The following is a 12,120-nucleotide window of genomic DNA, read 5'->3' as shown; positions in this document are numbered from 1 at the left end:
CATGGCACAGCTGAGGCTGCTGCTCTGCAGAAGCATTTCCCTCAGCTCCTTCAGCCGGGCGTTGTCAGGGCCACCATGGAGCCTGAGTGCAGCCCTGCTAGGATGGGCGACCTCGGGGCAGAGAGGTCCCTGGGCAGCACCTGCTGCTCCATCCTCCACGAAGCATTCTGCCTGCTGCAGGTGGGCCATGGCAGTGCCACCTGAGGGGCTCCTCACACTCTCTACATATGTGCAGGTCAGAGAATGAGCTGCTCTGCACTGTGCCAACACACTGTGGCACAGTGCTGCCTAGCAACGGTGGAACCCCAACTGCTGCCCCAACTGCTGCCCCAACTGCTGCCCAACTGCTGCCCCAACTGCCAATCCCCGACTCTGGGGGTTGGGGCACTCCAACCTGCAGGGCCACAGCCCCCCACGCCTGCTGCCATCCCCTGCGCTCTTTCCAGGGGGAGCCCGCACCTGGACGCTGCAGAAATGAAGCAAGTCCATTATCTGCAGAGCAGGAGACGCTTGACTTTCAGCACGAGGGCATCCATACTGAAGCAGAAATGCCACTCTCACTTTTTCACTACCTTCCATTTGGCTTTACACTGGAGAAGTAAGGGTTTTGCTACAGAGAGGATGTCTTTCCCGCATGCATGACTGGGCAAAATGGACATTTCAACACCAGATAAATTGGAATAAATACGATGGCATAGGTAAAACTTCATTTCCTGTAAAAGCTGAAGTTGCATTACACATCTAACCAACATCTAACACAGAGCCCTCCCTGGAAAACTGTTCCCAGATGGAGGGTGCAATTTTCACCACCACCAAAGCTAACCTGGAATAGCAGGTAGATTCAAGAGGCAGCCCTTCACCTGACACAATGACTTTGCCTCTGATCCCTCCTGTTTCTCATTCAACATGGATGAGAACACATTACCCATGTCCCTGGCAAGCCCCTGGTGCCAATTCATGGGTGCGTCCCATGGGACGTGTCCTTCTGTGGATGGTGTTTTTGTTCCTAAAGCCTCCTGCTCACTCTGAGGTAGAGAGGGAGAATTTTTAAATTCTTAAATATTTTCCAAAACAATTTTTCCCCCTCAGTGCCATCTCTAAGGCTCACTGGATCTATGATTAATTTAATTAGTTTGGAAGTGTATGTTATTTTAGAAGTGTGCTTTCCTGATGAGTGCTATAATGTTAATTGTTCTAGACGCTCTGCAGTGTACTGCCCACCACAACACGTTTCAGTAGTCCAGCACTCATCCCCTTTTTATTTTCTGTCTCAGAGCAGTTAAAAGTTGTGCTTATGAACAAAATGATAGCGTCCCATCACTTGCTGACCTACGGAGTGGCTCGTCACAACTCCAAGTCTACCTGCAGCACTGTAACATCATCAGAAACGTGCCCAGAGATGCCTCACGCCTCTGGCTGCAATGGCTGTAACTGTGACCTGGTTCATTCTCCACATAACCTTTTAGACTAAAAAATAAAAATCACTCTACCACTTGGGGTCTTCTCTCTTCTTCCTCCTCACTCGCCTTCTCACAGAAGAAAGGCTAAACTAAGGGACATACTGCATGATTTGTCACAACTCCTCCCCCTTTGCCTTTCCTTCCTCGTCTCACTGCAGTCAATTTAGAACAGCAAGAACAACTGTGTTTGACTTAAAGTGAATTCAAGTGAGAGAACAAGAATCATTTAAATAACACCCTATGGAGATTAAGGGAATGTATAGCACATACCAACCTGGGCTGATGTCAGATTCAGGGCTAGGTATGAAGAGGGAACACTAACAATGCCTGACTTCCTTAAAGCTACAGAAATCCACCTTCGAATTTTATTTTTAACTCTTACAGTTTTAATATACTAGGTACTAACAGAGCACTACCCAAGCACTGCACTTTGCACTACAGGAAAAGAACACTGGACTGTTACAGTATGGAAAAATCTCTAGTACTCAGTTTCTACTGAATGTGCATAAAAGTTCAGATACTTTTAGGACAGCTTCTTTCAGCACTCCAAGAACATGAAAAGACACTCCCAGAACTCAATTGACGTTCTTACCTCGTGAAAAACAGCGTTGAACAGCAACTTGAACATTAGACATTAAGGAATTCATATCAGTGGAAAAGAAGTGTACATACCACATTATCAGCAGAGACTGGATGCCGGTCATCATCTTTGTGATGAATTTCTTCATTTTGAAGAGCTTCATTTGTTTCTTCTGCAAAAATAAAGGAGCTTTTCAGATTTCATTCAACTTTTATGCTTAAGGAATATAAGTTGTCCCTACAACTAAATATGTCACATCTACTAGAAACAAAAAATGAACATCATTATCAGAAGCTAAACAAAAAATAATACTCTGAGTCTCATTAAACAAGACATTGTACCACAAGTGTCCCAGGCCAAAGTCATTCTAATTGATAGTTGGAAAGACAGAAAAAATATCAGTTATCTCTTGCCATGTACAATAACATTCCTAGTTTTAGGGTCAGGTTGGAATATTCAAAAGTGCTGAGAGGGGCAGCACTGGGACAAGGTACATCTCTTCTAAGCACGTGGAGCAGTAACAGGATTTAACAATGTGATGTAAATGACTACCAGCTCTTGCAGGGAAAGGTTAATATTTAGGCCAGGCCATAGAGAGATGGTTATTGTTTTGAATAACATTTTAATCAGCAAATTTCTCTAAACTGAACACTTTGATTTGAAACAATTTGAAATAATCTGCCACTGGCTGCATGCCAGGGGAAAATTTCTGCTCAAACAAAAGCAAGTGGCTCAAAATGGGAAAAAGCTCAAGGTAGGGAGCAACCACCACCTTGTGCTGCTCACAGGGACCCCAGCAGCCCCGAGCTCTCCTCACTCTGTAGCATGCAGCCTCCACTTCCCTTGTTCCACCAGTGAATCCAATTCCCTGCAGCGCTCCAATTCTTTAACTATTCATTCTCAGCTAGTGTAAACTGGCACAGTATAATGGCCTCCACACAGCATTCATTTACACCAACTATGGATTCAGTAATGTCACTTTAAAAAAGGCAAGGCACTGTGAGTATCTGAATGCTTCACTGTGGAGAGTACAGCCTTTTTTTTTTTCCCTTTCTTTTCCTTTTTTTCATATTTCCACAGTACTTCTTAAAAGCTAATGCCAATACTTTCACTTTAATTAGGCAAATTAAAATATCCTTTCTTTAAGAGTTGTGGGTTTTTTTTTGTTTATTTTGTTGTTTTAATATAACTCTCAGTCCTAATTAACAATCACATCTGTGGCTGAACAGCATACACGAGGATCAGTGTATTTCCAGGAAGTTCTTAGTAAACTGAGCTGTGGCACTACAACCAACTGGTTTGAACCATAGAAGTCAACAGAAACAATGCCTGTGTTTGAATGGAAGACATTCCTGATACTTCCTTACACTTAGACTATACTCACCTACTCACTGTCCCACACTGTGTCGTAAGAAAGTCTCGTTCAATACGAGACTTTCACTTTAAGCTGCAGGAAACTCAGATTCTTCCCCCATCACCACTTTCTTTCAAACTGATCTGACTATATCAGTGCCTTTCACACCTCAGGCAAACCAAGGACTCTGATTCCACATCTCACTTGGCTTTCAGTCATTTGACCCATTTCTTTATCATCTTATTCTCTCTATAGCTTTGTCATAACCTACTATCTCAAACTCATTCCAGCAGTTCTCCATTTTTCTAGTCCCTTCCTCTAAATTGTTCAGACAAAATGACAAGATCAAGTCTGGCACATTAAGCAGAAACAGCGTGCACTTGATCAGCTCAGACAGCAAAGGTTTTATTGATTTCTCCTAATCGGAAGCACTGGGAGCAATTAGTCAAGGTTGCAAAGCTGGTGAAAGGAGTAGAGTGGCCGTTCATGAGTGTGCATGAGGGAAAGGCAGAGGTTTGTCCCATGTGGTCAGATGGCTCTGTGAGGTGCAGCAACAGGGAAATAAGTTCAAGACACTTATCACTCCAGAGCATGGAATTCAGTGTGCACAAACACGCACCCTACTGACTTGGATCTTTCCTGCAGATTGGTATTGGCCTGTCAAAGCACATACACACACCTGAGACAGCTTAATGACACAAGTTCTGCTGCACTCTGACACATACTGAAGATCCTTTAGTTCAAGACAGAGTTCGAGCTGATTTATTTTCTGAACTTATCATTTTGAGTTTATTGCGGAAACAACAACTGCATAGTTCTGGTCACCTCAAAGCTAGCAGCTTCACATGCATCAGTGCCTGTTTAGCCAAGGATTGTTGACGCAACCCTAAAAGGAATCGGTGTTCAAGTTGGCTGAGTAGAGCTGGTAAGTTACCAGAAAGCACTTGTAAAAAAAAAAACTCAGCTTCCTGGGGAAAGGAGACTGATCCACTGGTACTGTCCATCCCTCGGCTGCACCAGCAAACTGTGAACTTGTTAATTAACTTCTGAAGAATGTGGCAGAAAAAGAATCTTATGACAAAAAGTTTCTGCAAGCTTTGTGATAAAAAACATCGACAGCATTCACAGAGAGAGGTAAAAGAAAGAGAGCAAACAGTACTGTCAGTACAGAAAACTTGCAGCTTTTAGATGCTCTTTCAGACATTTTTGAATGCAAACAACAGAGTGCCCAAAGCATGCACGCAGTACAAGGTTAAAAATACATGCACAGAGGTAACTGCATTTTCAAATACCTTGTGAGCTTCCTTCAGATAAGCAGATTGATACTTCATCATTCCTATCATTATCATCCCCCACTTCAGTAGCAGTTTCCTCTCCTGGATTAAGTGCTGATTTAGAAACAAATTCAGATTGATCAGAGAAATCAGCAGGACCTCCTCTAGGGGGTGGGACCTCAATCCCCATTAAACGGTATTTCCGTCTTCGATTCCCAATCCACGTCTTGCAAGAGAAATAAACATGAATTATAACAGAAACTAAAACAAAAGCAACAGACCCACAACCAAGTGAAATTAGCACATCTGTACTCAAAGAAAAAGAGCATGGCCAGCAATCCAAGGGAGGTGACTATTCCCCTGTATTTGGCCATCAGGTGGTTGCTTCCTGGAGTACTGTGTTCAGTTTTAGTCTCTGGTCTAAGGGAAAAGGAAAGCCAAGTGCAGAGTGAAAGAGACAGAGACAACAGCTGCAAGTCACAGCAAGAACAGTTCTGACTAGAACGAGAAAAAAGAAAACAGATGTTTTACACTGATGATGGTTAAACACAGGAATAGTTCGGCCACAGGAGTCTTGGAATCTCCAGCCTTGTAGGTTGGAGATTCAACTCAACATTTCACTGGACAATGCCCTGACCTAACTACAAAGCCAGTTCTGCTCTGAATAAAGAAAAAGACTAGGTGATTTTGTAAGGTCCATCCCTCTCTAAATTATTCTGTAAAAATCAACATACGGTCTGGATTCAAGTTCTCTTGCTTCACAGCTTCTTACATGAAGAAACCATCCAGTGACCCAAATGGTCCATCTATTCTAAGATTTCCTAGAGCACAGAAGAAAATGTTCAAGATAGTAGCTTTACATCACTCCACTTAGATACGGGAGGATACTTTGTAAAGTAAGGTAAGTGAAGTAAGCTCAAAACAATATTATCTTTCTCCCCTCTTTAGCTGAATTACGTGCCTTTAGGAAAAGAAATTATGGAACTTCATAACTGTTCACTGACTTCCTTTCTCTGATAAATTCTAAAGAAAAATTACACTAAAATTATCAAAGACTCAAAAAAAGAGTTCAGTGTGATGTAGTAAGAATTGTCAGCAACTCTTTATCTCTTAACTCTCTTCCTTTCCTTGCATTACTCAAGCTTTTCAGTTCTCACCCATTTCAATTCCACTTACCAGCTCCTGTTCACAGATACTTTGTTACATCAGTGTCAATTTATCATTGGCACCCAAAACCCTTCTTAGAGCATGGAATCAGCTTCTTTGCCTAATCATAACTTCTAGTCTTCTTGCCCTGGCCCTCCCCTCTTCCACACCCTCTATAAGATGACAGGAGCAGTGCTGTCAGTGCTGGAAGCACATCCATCATCACTCCAGGACCTGACTACATGCTGGCCCAGGGCTGCTAACATGGGAATTGGGCTGCATAATCTGTCATCATACAGAGCATGCTTGATTACTGCAATGATTAGCTATGTACAACATGGTCAATAGTGGGTTTAGAAGCATGGTTAGTGCTGGAATTTCTGGACTGCTGAAAGAACAAACATACCTCTAGAAAGCACGTGCAATTGCTACTTTTGAAAGCACGTTAACAGGGCCTGGAAAATGCACATGCCTTCATAATGCCTAAGCTCCAGCAGAGCTTGCCAAACACATTATAATGTTGCAGGATTTTTTTCTTTAAAGATACATGAAACAATGCTACTATGGCCTTATTTTGTAAATATTTGTACTGTTTCTTCTTCCTAACTACTGTTACAACATGTAGCACAAAAAAAGATTAGTAAAAAAACTTAATGCTTATAGTACCTTGGTTATCAAATAGAAAAATTAAGAAATATGAGCAACAATCCCAACTATTATAATTTCATGCTGTGCCAGTCTCGGGAAAAAATAAAATAAGACATATTAAGATTCTCCTCTAAGTAGACAGAAGGTGGCATGGTTAACATTGGTCTTAGCAAATAATTTTTCCTAGATGCTACTTGCTTTCCCAGCTCTAATTTTTCTCAGTGACAAAAGCAAAACACACACAAAAAAAGCTAACTAGAGATTTTTGTACAATATATAGCATTTGGGGTGGCAATAAATAGTACTAACAACTATACAGTTTAAGAATCAATCTGCATTTTTTTTTCATAAAAAAATTCTGAAAGAAAAAAATATATATATAAAAAGAAAAGGCTCCTAGACAAGATAGATATGACCAGTCTTTTAATGTACTTTTCATAGCAGAAATTTTCATTCAAACTATTGACTACGTCACAGACAATGACTGTATTTTTGCAGTATATGAAAATGGGAAAAGGAACTTGTAAGCTTCCATACAGAGCACATGCTACGCTTAAATGTGAATATTCTGGAGTCATGCAACGATGTGAGTATGAGCAGAACAGTATTTCCCTGTAGGCAGAGAGTAGTAATTCCAGTTACATCCCTAAAATAGTGTGTCCTTAAAAACTTCAAAAAAACTCCTGTAAAGTACGTATGATCAGAATCACTAAGCCCACTTACAACAGCCAGAAACAAACTCAGCAGCAGCTTCACTTGGTGACCAGGATGAGATAAGGAAGAGAGGACAGAGGCTAGACAGAAGCAGCTGCTGTATGTTTGCTGTAAGCCTGTAGGTAAACAGGCTGACAGGGAGTCACCTAAAAAGCATGATTATATCTCTCCAGTGATTGAGGTTAAGGTGTCAAGACACTAGAAAGATTCTAGGTTGAAACCTTCAGAAATCCCACATAATGGAAAAAAAACAGACTGAACATTCCAAGTTGTTTTTTCACTTTGTCTCTTGGTCATAAACTGGATCTAGACCATGCCCACGCCCCCAAAAAGCTGTTATTCAGATAGGATTATGCAGCCTTTCTGTGAAAAAATCTCTGCAAAATTACTATTAACTCAAGTTGTCAATAGCACAGCATGAAGTAAGATCATCCCAAATCTCACTATAATTGTCAAGTCTGTCAGTATAGAGGAACCTGAGGCAGAGGTTAGTATGATACTGGCAACAATAATTGTTACCATGAAGAAAAATTTTTGTTTGCACATTCATTTGTGTGTGCATGCACACACTGTAGAGTACTATAGAGCTCATCTGAACCTGGTGCAATTGACCTGATGTGCACAAAACTTCATACTGCTATTCTCTGTATGCCAAAAAGGGAACAAAATAAGGGAGAATAAGAAAGGGTGTTGGTCTTCCTGTTATCCAGGAGACCATTTTTACTGCTTTCAGCGGAAACAGCTTCACTTTTCAGAAAGTAAACTGGAAGAGCTTGGAAAACATGGAGAAGCTTTGCTCTCTACAGAGAAAAGAATAATTCCTTTAAGCCTCCAAAAAAGTGCAACTTCATTTTTTCTTAATCCAGATTCACTCGGCAAGTAAACAGCCAGAGCAGTGTTCACTACTGAAACTAATTTGGTACCATATTGATATACCAACCCAACAGAAATCTTCACAAGAGAAGAATTTCAAATAAAGGCTCTCATCTCTCCTTCTGGTTTGGTAGCATTTGGTCTTTTAAGTACAATCATTTCATGTTCTATTAAATAAAAAAATCGTCATGCATTTTACTTTATTTTTCATACACTTTTGAGAAGTTTGATTGCTGTCATCCTCTTTTTCCTTCAACATCAGGTTTTAAGGGAGAGTCAGAAAAAAAAGACGAAGGCTGAAAGGAGCAGTCAAAATTGTCATGCCCATTAAGATGGGAAAGGACAGCTAATCATATTTTTGTGCTGACTGCATAGACAGTCAGCCTGTTTTCTGAAGAATGAAAGCACTGAGTGAAAAAAGACACGTGTGTTTTTAGGGTGATGACACATCCGGTAACTGTGAATACAGTAGCAACTACACTCAGATGCTTTACCAAACTTCCAAACCTCTGGAGCAGATGACTCTCAGCAAATAGGTTATGTGCATTAAGCACGTACTTCCTAAGGGAATACTTCCTCAAAGACACGGACTACCAAATTTAAGGGACCCAGAATTCTCTATAGTACCCTTTGCCCTCTATCACATCTCAATCCAGCTTCAAGGCAGCCTTGGAAAATAAATTTTATTTTTGAATGTTTTCTTTTTCCACTAAGTATTACAAAATGTTTTCCCGGTATCTTTAGAAAGGCTTTTTTGTATCTTAATTGCTATATAAATGATAACATTTCTCATTCTTCTAGGATATCCCTAAAAACATGCAGGACTTGGTGAAAACCTCACTTGAATCTAAAGTGAATGTCAAACAGTTTGGAGTGCTACTTCTACTCCTGATCAATAAGACTCTTACCTGAGGGCTTTTTTTCTATATATAGACTACAGAAAGAACGAGAGAACACTTCCTAACATGGTCATTCATTATGTAATATGTGAAATCTATTTCAAGCTTCCTCATGAAATTTTTAAAAGCTTTCATCTGTCCTATTTTTGCTTCTGCGACAAGATAGGGGAAGGCTTTGGATTTCTTACCCGTACTATTTCACAGTCAACATTTAATTCTGCAGCAACAGCTTCAATTTTCTCTCTGCAGACTGAGCCCAGGCTGGTCATGCCATTGTCCCAGTATTTCTTTAGGGTAGCTAAGTCTCGGTCACTAAATTGTGTGCGGTCCTGTAACTGCAAGATAAAAAGAAACAGAATACTGTTAGATTAAAAATCCTTATACTACTCAATTAATTTCCAGAGGTCTTGCACACAGCAGGACGTATGCTATACCATCTCTGTGGCTTTTTTTCTAACACTCCCTTAAGATTTTTTTTTTTTTTAAGTTCAGCTTCTTATCCAGGCCAGTACAGTGTTCCCTGGGATTTGCTTGAAAGGCAGTGGCACTGCTAAAGCAAGTTTAAAGCACTTTAGCTTTGTTCCAAACTCCACCTGATTTTTTAATTTGTTTTATCTCGCTCTAAAAGGCCTTCCTGAAAATAACTTTTTCCACTTGTGCTGTTTACTCTCTCCACCCAATTTATGCAAATTATTCCTTAAGGCTTTTCATGTTTTTTACCCTCCCCCACCTAAAGTTCTTTTATCTTACTGCAAACTACAATACATGCATAATTCAAAGGATTCTGAGTTCCTAAAGGGAATACTTTAATGTTTATTTGGTGAGCTTCAGTTTAAATTGCTTCTCCTGTTTATTTGCAAGTTCTCTAACTCTTTGTGCATATTTATCAAAATAGGTAATAGTAGATTACTGATAATCAGCAGTGAAACTGAGAAACAAAGCCTACACTTCCTGCTACTTCTTCCTGCTGCTTTTATGGGCATCAGTTTGCTAGCAGGACTTTAAAGTTTTATCAATAGCTTTTCAACCAGAATTTTAACTAACATTTCCAGTTTCAATTTGGCTGTGATTTCATCCACCCAAGTACATAACACCAGAAGCTGTTCCCATCCAGCTGCTGTCACATCGGATAGCAACCAGGTGCCAGAGCCATGGCCACCCTGTGCCTGGAGCCCAAGCCCAGCACACAGCCTGCTTTCATCTACAAGGAATCCATGTGGCACATTTCATGACTGCACTAAGACAAGCAGCAAAGTGCAGTGAGTGAACTTCACCTCAAGAGCACACTGCTGAACAGAACTAAATCCCTCATGCGCACTCACTCCTAAGCAGATGCTGTTTATCCTGACCTGCCCTATGCTCTTCCTACCTACAAGCCACCTTTAAAGAAAGGCATACGGTCTTTTCCCAAACCACTCTGACAGTATCTATCCCTATAGTGGCTGACAAAGCAGACTGTAACTTCTGAAAAGGGCTGGATGAATTCCCTCGTTCTGCATGGAATGGTTGGAGAGAGGCAGTCAAGCATCAAGAAAAGGAAAGGTAGAAAGGAATGTGATAGCAGTGCTCACTACAAAAGGAGAAATAAGTCACTCTGGCCTTCCCAGCTCTCAGGGATGGGCTGGAAGCCTAGGGCAACCTTATCTTCTGAAGTGTACTGTACATTTATTAAAAAAATAAAACAAAAATCACTTGTTATTGCCAGAAAGTTACTTGAAAACCCTGCTACAACAATTCACCACTCAAACAGCATCTTCAATTACCAGGAAAACAAAAAAGATTGTCAGAATTAACATGCATAGCTTCATGAACACCCCTATAGATGTGCTATGGAATCTCCCCCCACTCAGTAGAGGGGAGAGACAAGCTGCAGGAAATCTGCCTCTGGACCTTCACTGGGAGCCGATCCAACCCACAGTGCTCCCCACATCTGTTCTGACAGCCAAACTGGAGCAAGATGCGCAGTAAGGACAGCTGGTGGTGGAGCACGAGGTCACGCTGGGGATGTGGTTTAGTAGGTACAGGAGTGATGGGGTCTACAGTTGGACTAGATGACCTTACTGTTTTTTTCCAACCTTAATAATTCTATGCTGCATCTTGACACATAACTTCTCATTATCTAAGGAAATGCTTCTCCTACTGAAGGAATGCCAGGCAAGAAAACCTCTTGTAATGAAAAAGTTTTTTCTACGTGATACCATAAAGGATCCAAAGTTACACAGCAACTACCTGAATTAACACACAGATGTGAGAAGACTGCAGGGAATCAGAATGGCTGAGGTAGGAAGGGACCTGAAAGCCCACCCAGTCCCAACCCCCTGCTGTGGGCTGGCTGCCCCCCACCAGCTCAGGATGCCCAGGTCCCCATCCAACCTGAGCCCAAGCACCGCCAGGTACGCAGAACCCACAACATTCCAGGTAGCAGTGCCAGGGCCTCACTGCCCTCTGAGTAAAGAATTTCTTCCTAACATCTTACCAAAATCTCCCCCTCTTCCAGAGGTTGCTCAGCTTTTGCATACTAAATACATGGATTTCATTTTTCCTCATTCTTGGGAATAATTCCCAGTGTTTAAGATGACAACATGTATTTTTGCTTTTCAGTTGATCTTGCAGCTGCTGTCACATCAGGTACTTTACCCTTCCTCATTCTGCTGAAGGACTCATGCAGCAGCACATGAATCACGCTGATAGAGATCGCAGGTCAGACAAGGGAATGGAGAACAAGCTTTTCCAGTCAACTGATATGAAAGAATAAAACAACTCCACAGCACACACTGCATGAGAAAGTCCAGAAAGCAAAAACAAAACTGAAAGACATTCAAGAAAATAGATGACAGTATTGTTTAGAAACAAATGAAGTAGGAAACAGAAGCTATAACCACAGAATCATAGAATCGTTTGAGTTGGAACGGATGGACCCTTAAAGGTCATGTAATCCAACTTCCCTGCAATGAGCAGGGACACCAATATCTCAGTCAGGAATTTGAGAGCCTAGTCCAGCCTGACCAACCTGAGTACCTCCAAGGAGAGGATTGAGACCAGTGCCCAGATCTTACCAGTGCTCCCTGAAGAAAAATATTTGGCACCTGGGGGCTCAGACTGAACAACAAGTCACTACAGGTAGCAGGTTCCTGCACACTAAATGACACAGAAGCTGCCTACCCACATGCTT

The 12,120-nt window shown here is 41.4% G+C and overlaps 1 protein-coding gene across 1 annotated transcript in view; it reads right to left on the bottom strand.

The window, feature by feature from the left end:
* Positions 1–12,120, bottom strand: part of HDX (highly divergent homeobox) — a 40,026-nt gene that overhangs the window by 8,917 nt on the left and 18,989 nt on the right. Inside the window, exons 6-8 of the mRNA XM_065729513.1 lie at positions 9,137–9,283; positions 4,687–4,894; positions 2,133–2,212 (exon numbers count right to left, since the gene is read on the bottom strand). Of these exons, the coding sequence (XP_065585585.1) occupies positions 2,133–2,212; positions 4,687–4,894; positions 9,137–9,283 (435 nt within the window). The remainder of the gene's footprint in view (positions 1–2,132; positions 2,213–4,686; positions 4,895–9,136; positions 9,284–12,120) is intronic.

Source organism: Cyrtonyx montezumae, unplaced genomic scaffold, assembly GCF_038088225.1.
Source record: "Cyrtonyx montezumae isolate F1298 unplaced genomic scaffold, pur_monq_1.0 scaffold_11, whole genome shotgun sequence".
In the NCBI taxonomy this organism is placed as follows: Eukaryota; Metazoa; Chordata; class Aves; order Galliformes; family Odontophoridae; genus Cyrtonyx; species Cyrtonyx montezumae.
Note: the sequence above shows the minus strand (reverse complement) of the source record. Positions and strands in the feature narration are given on the sequence as shown.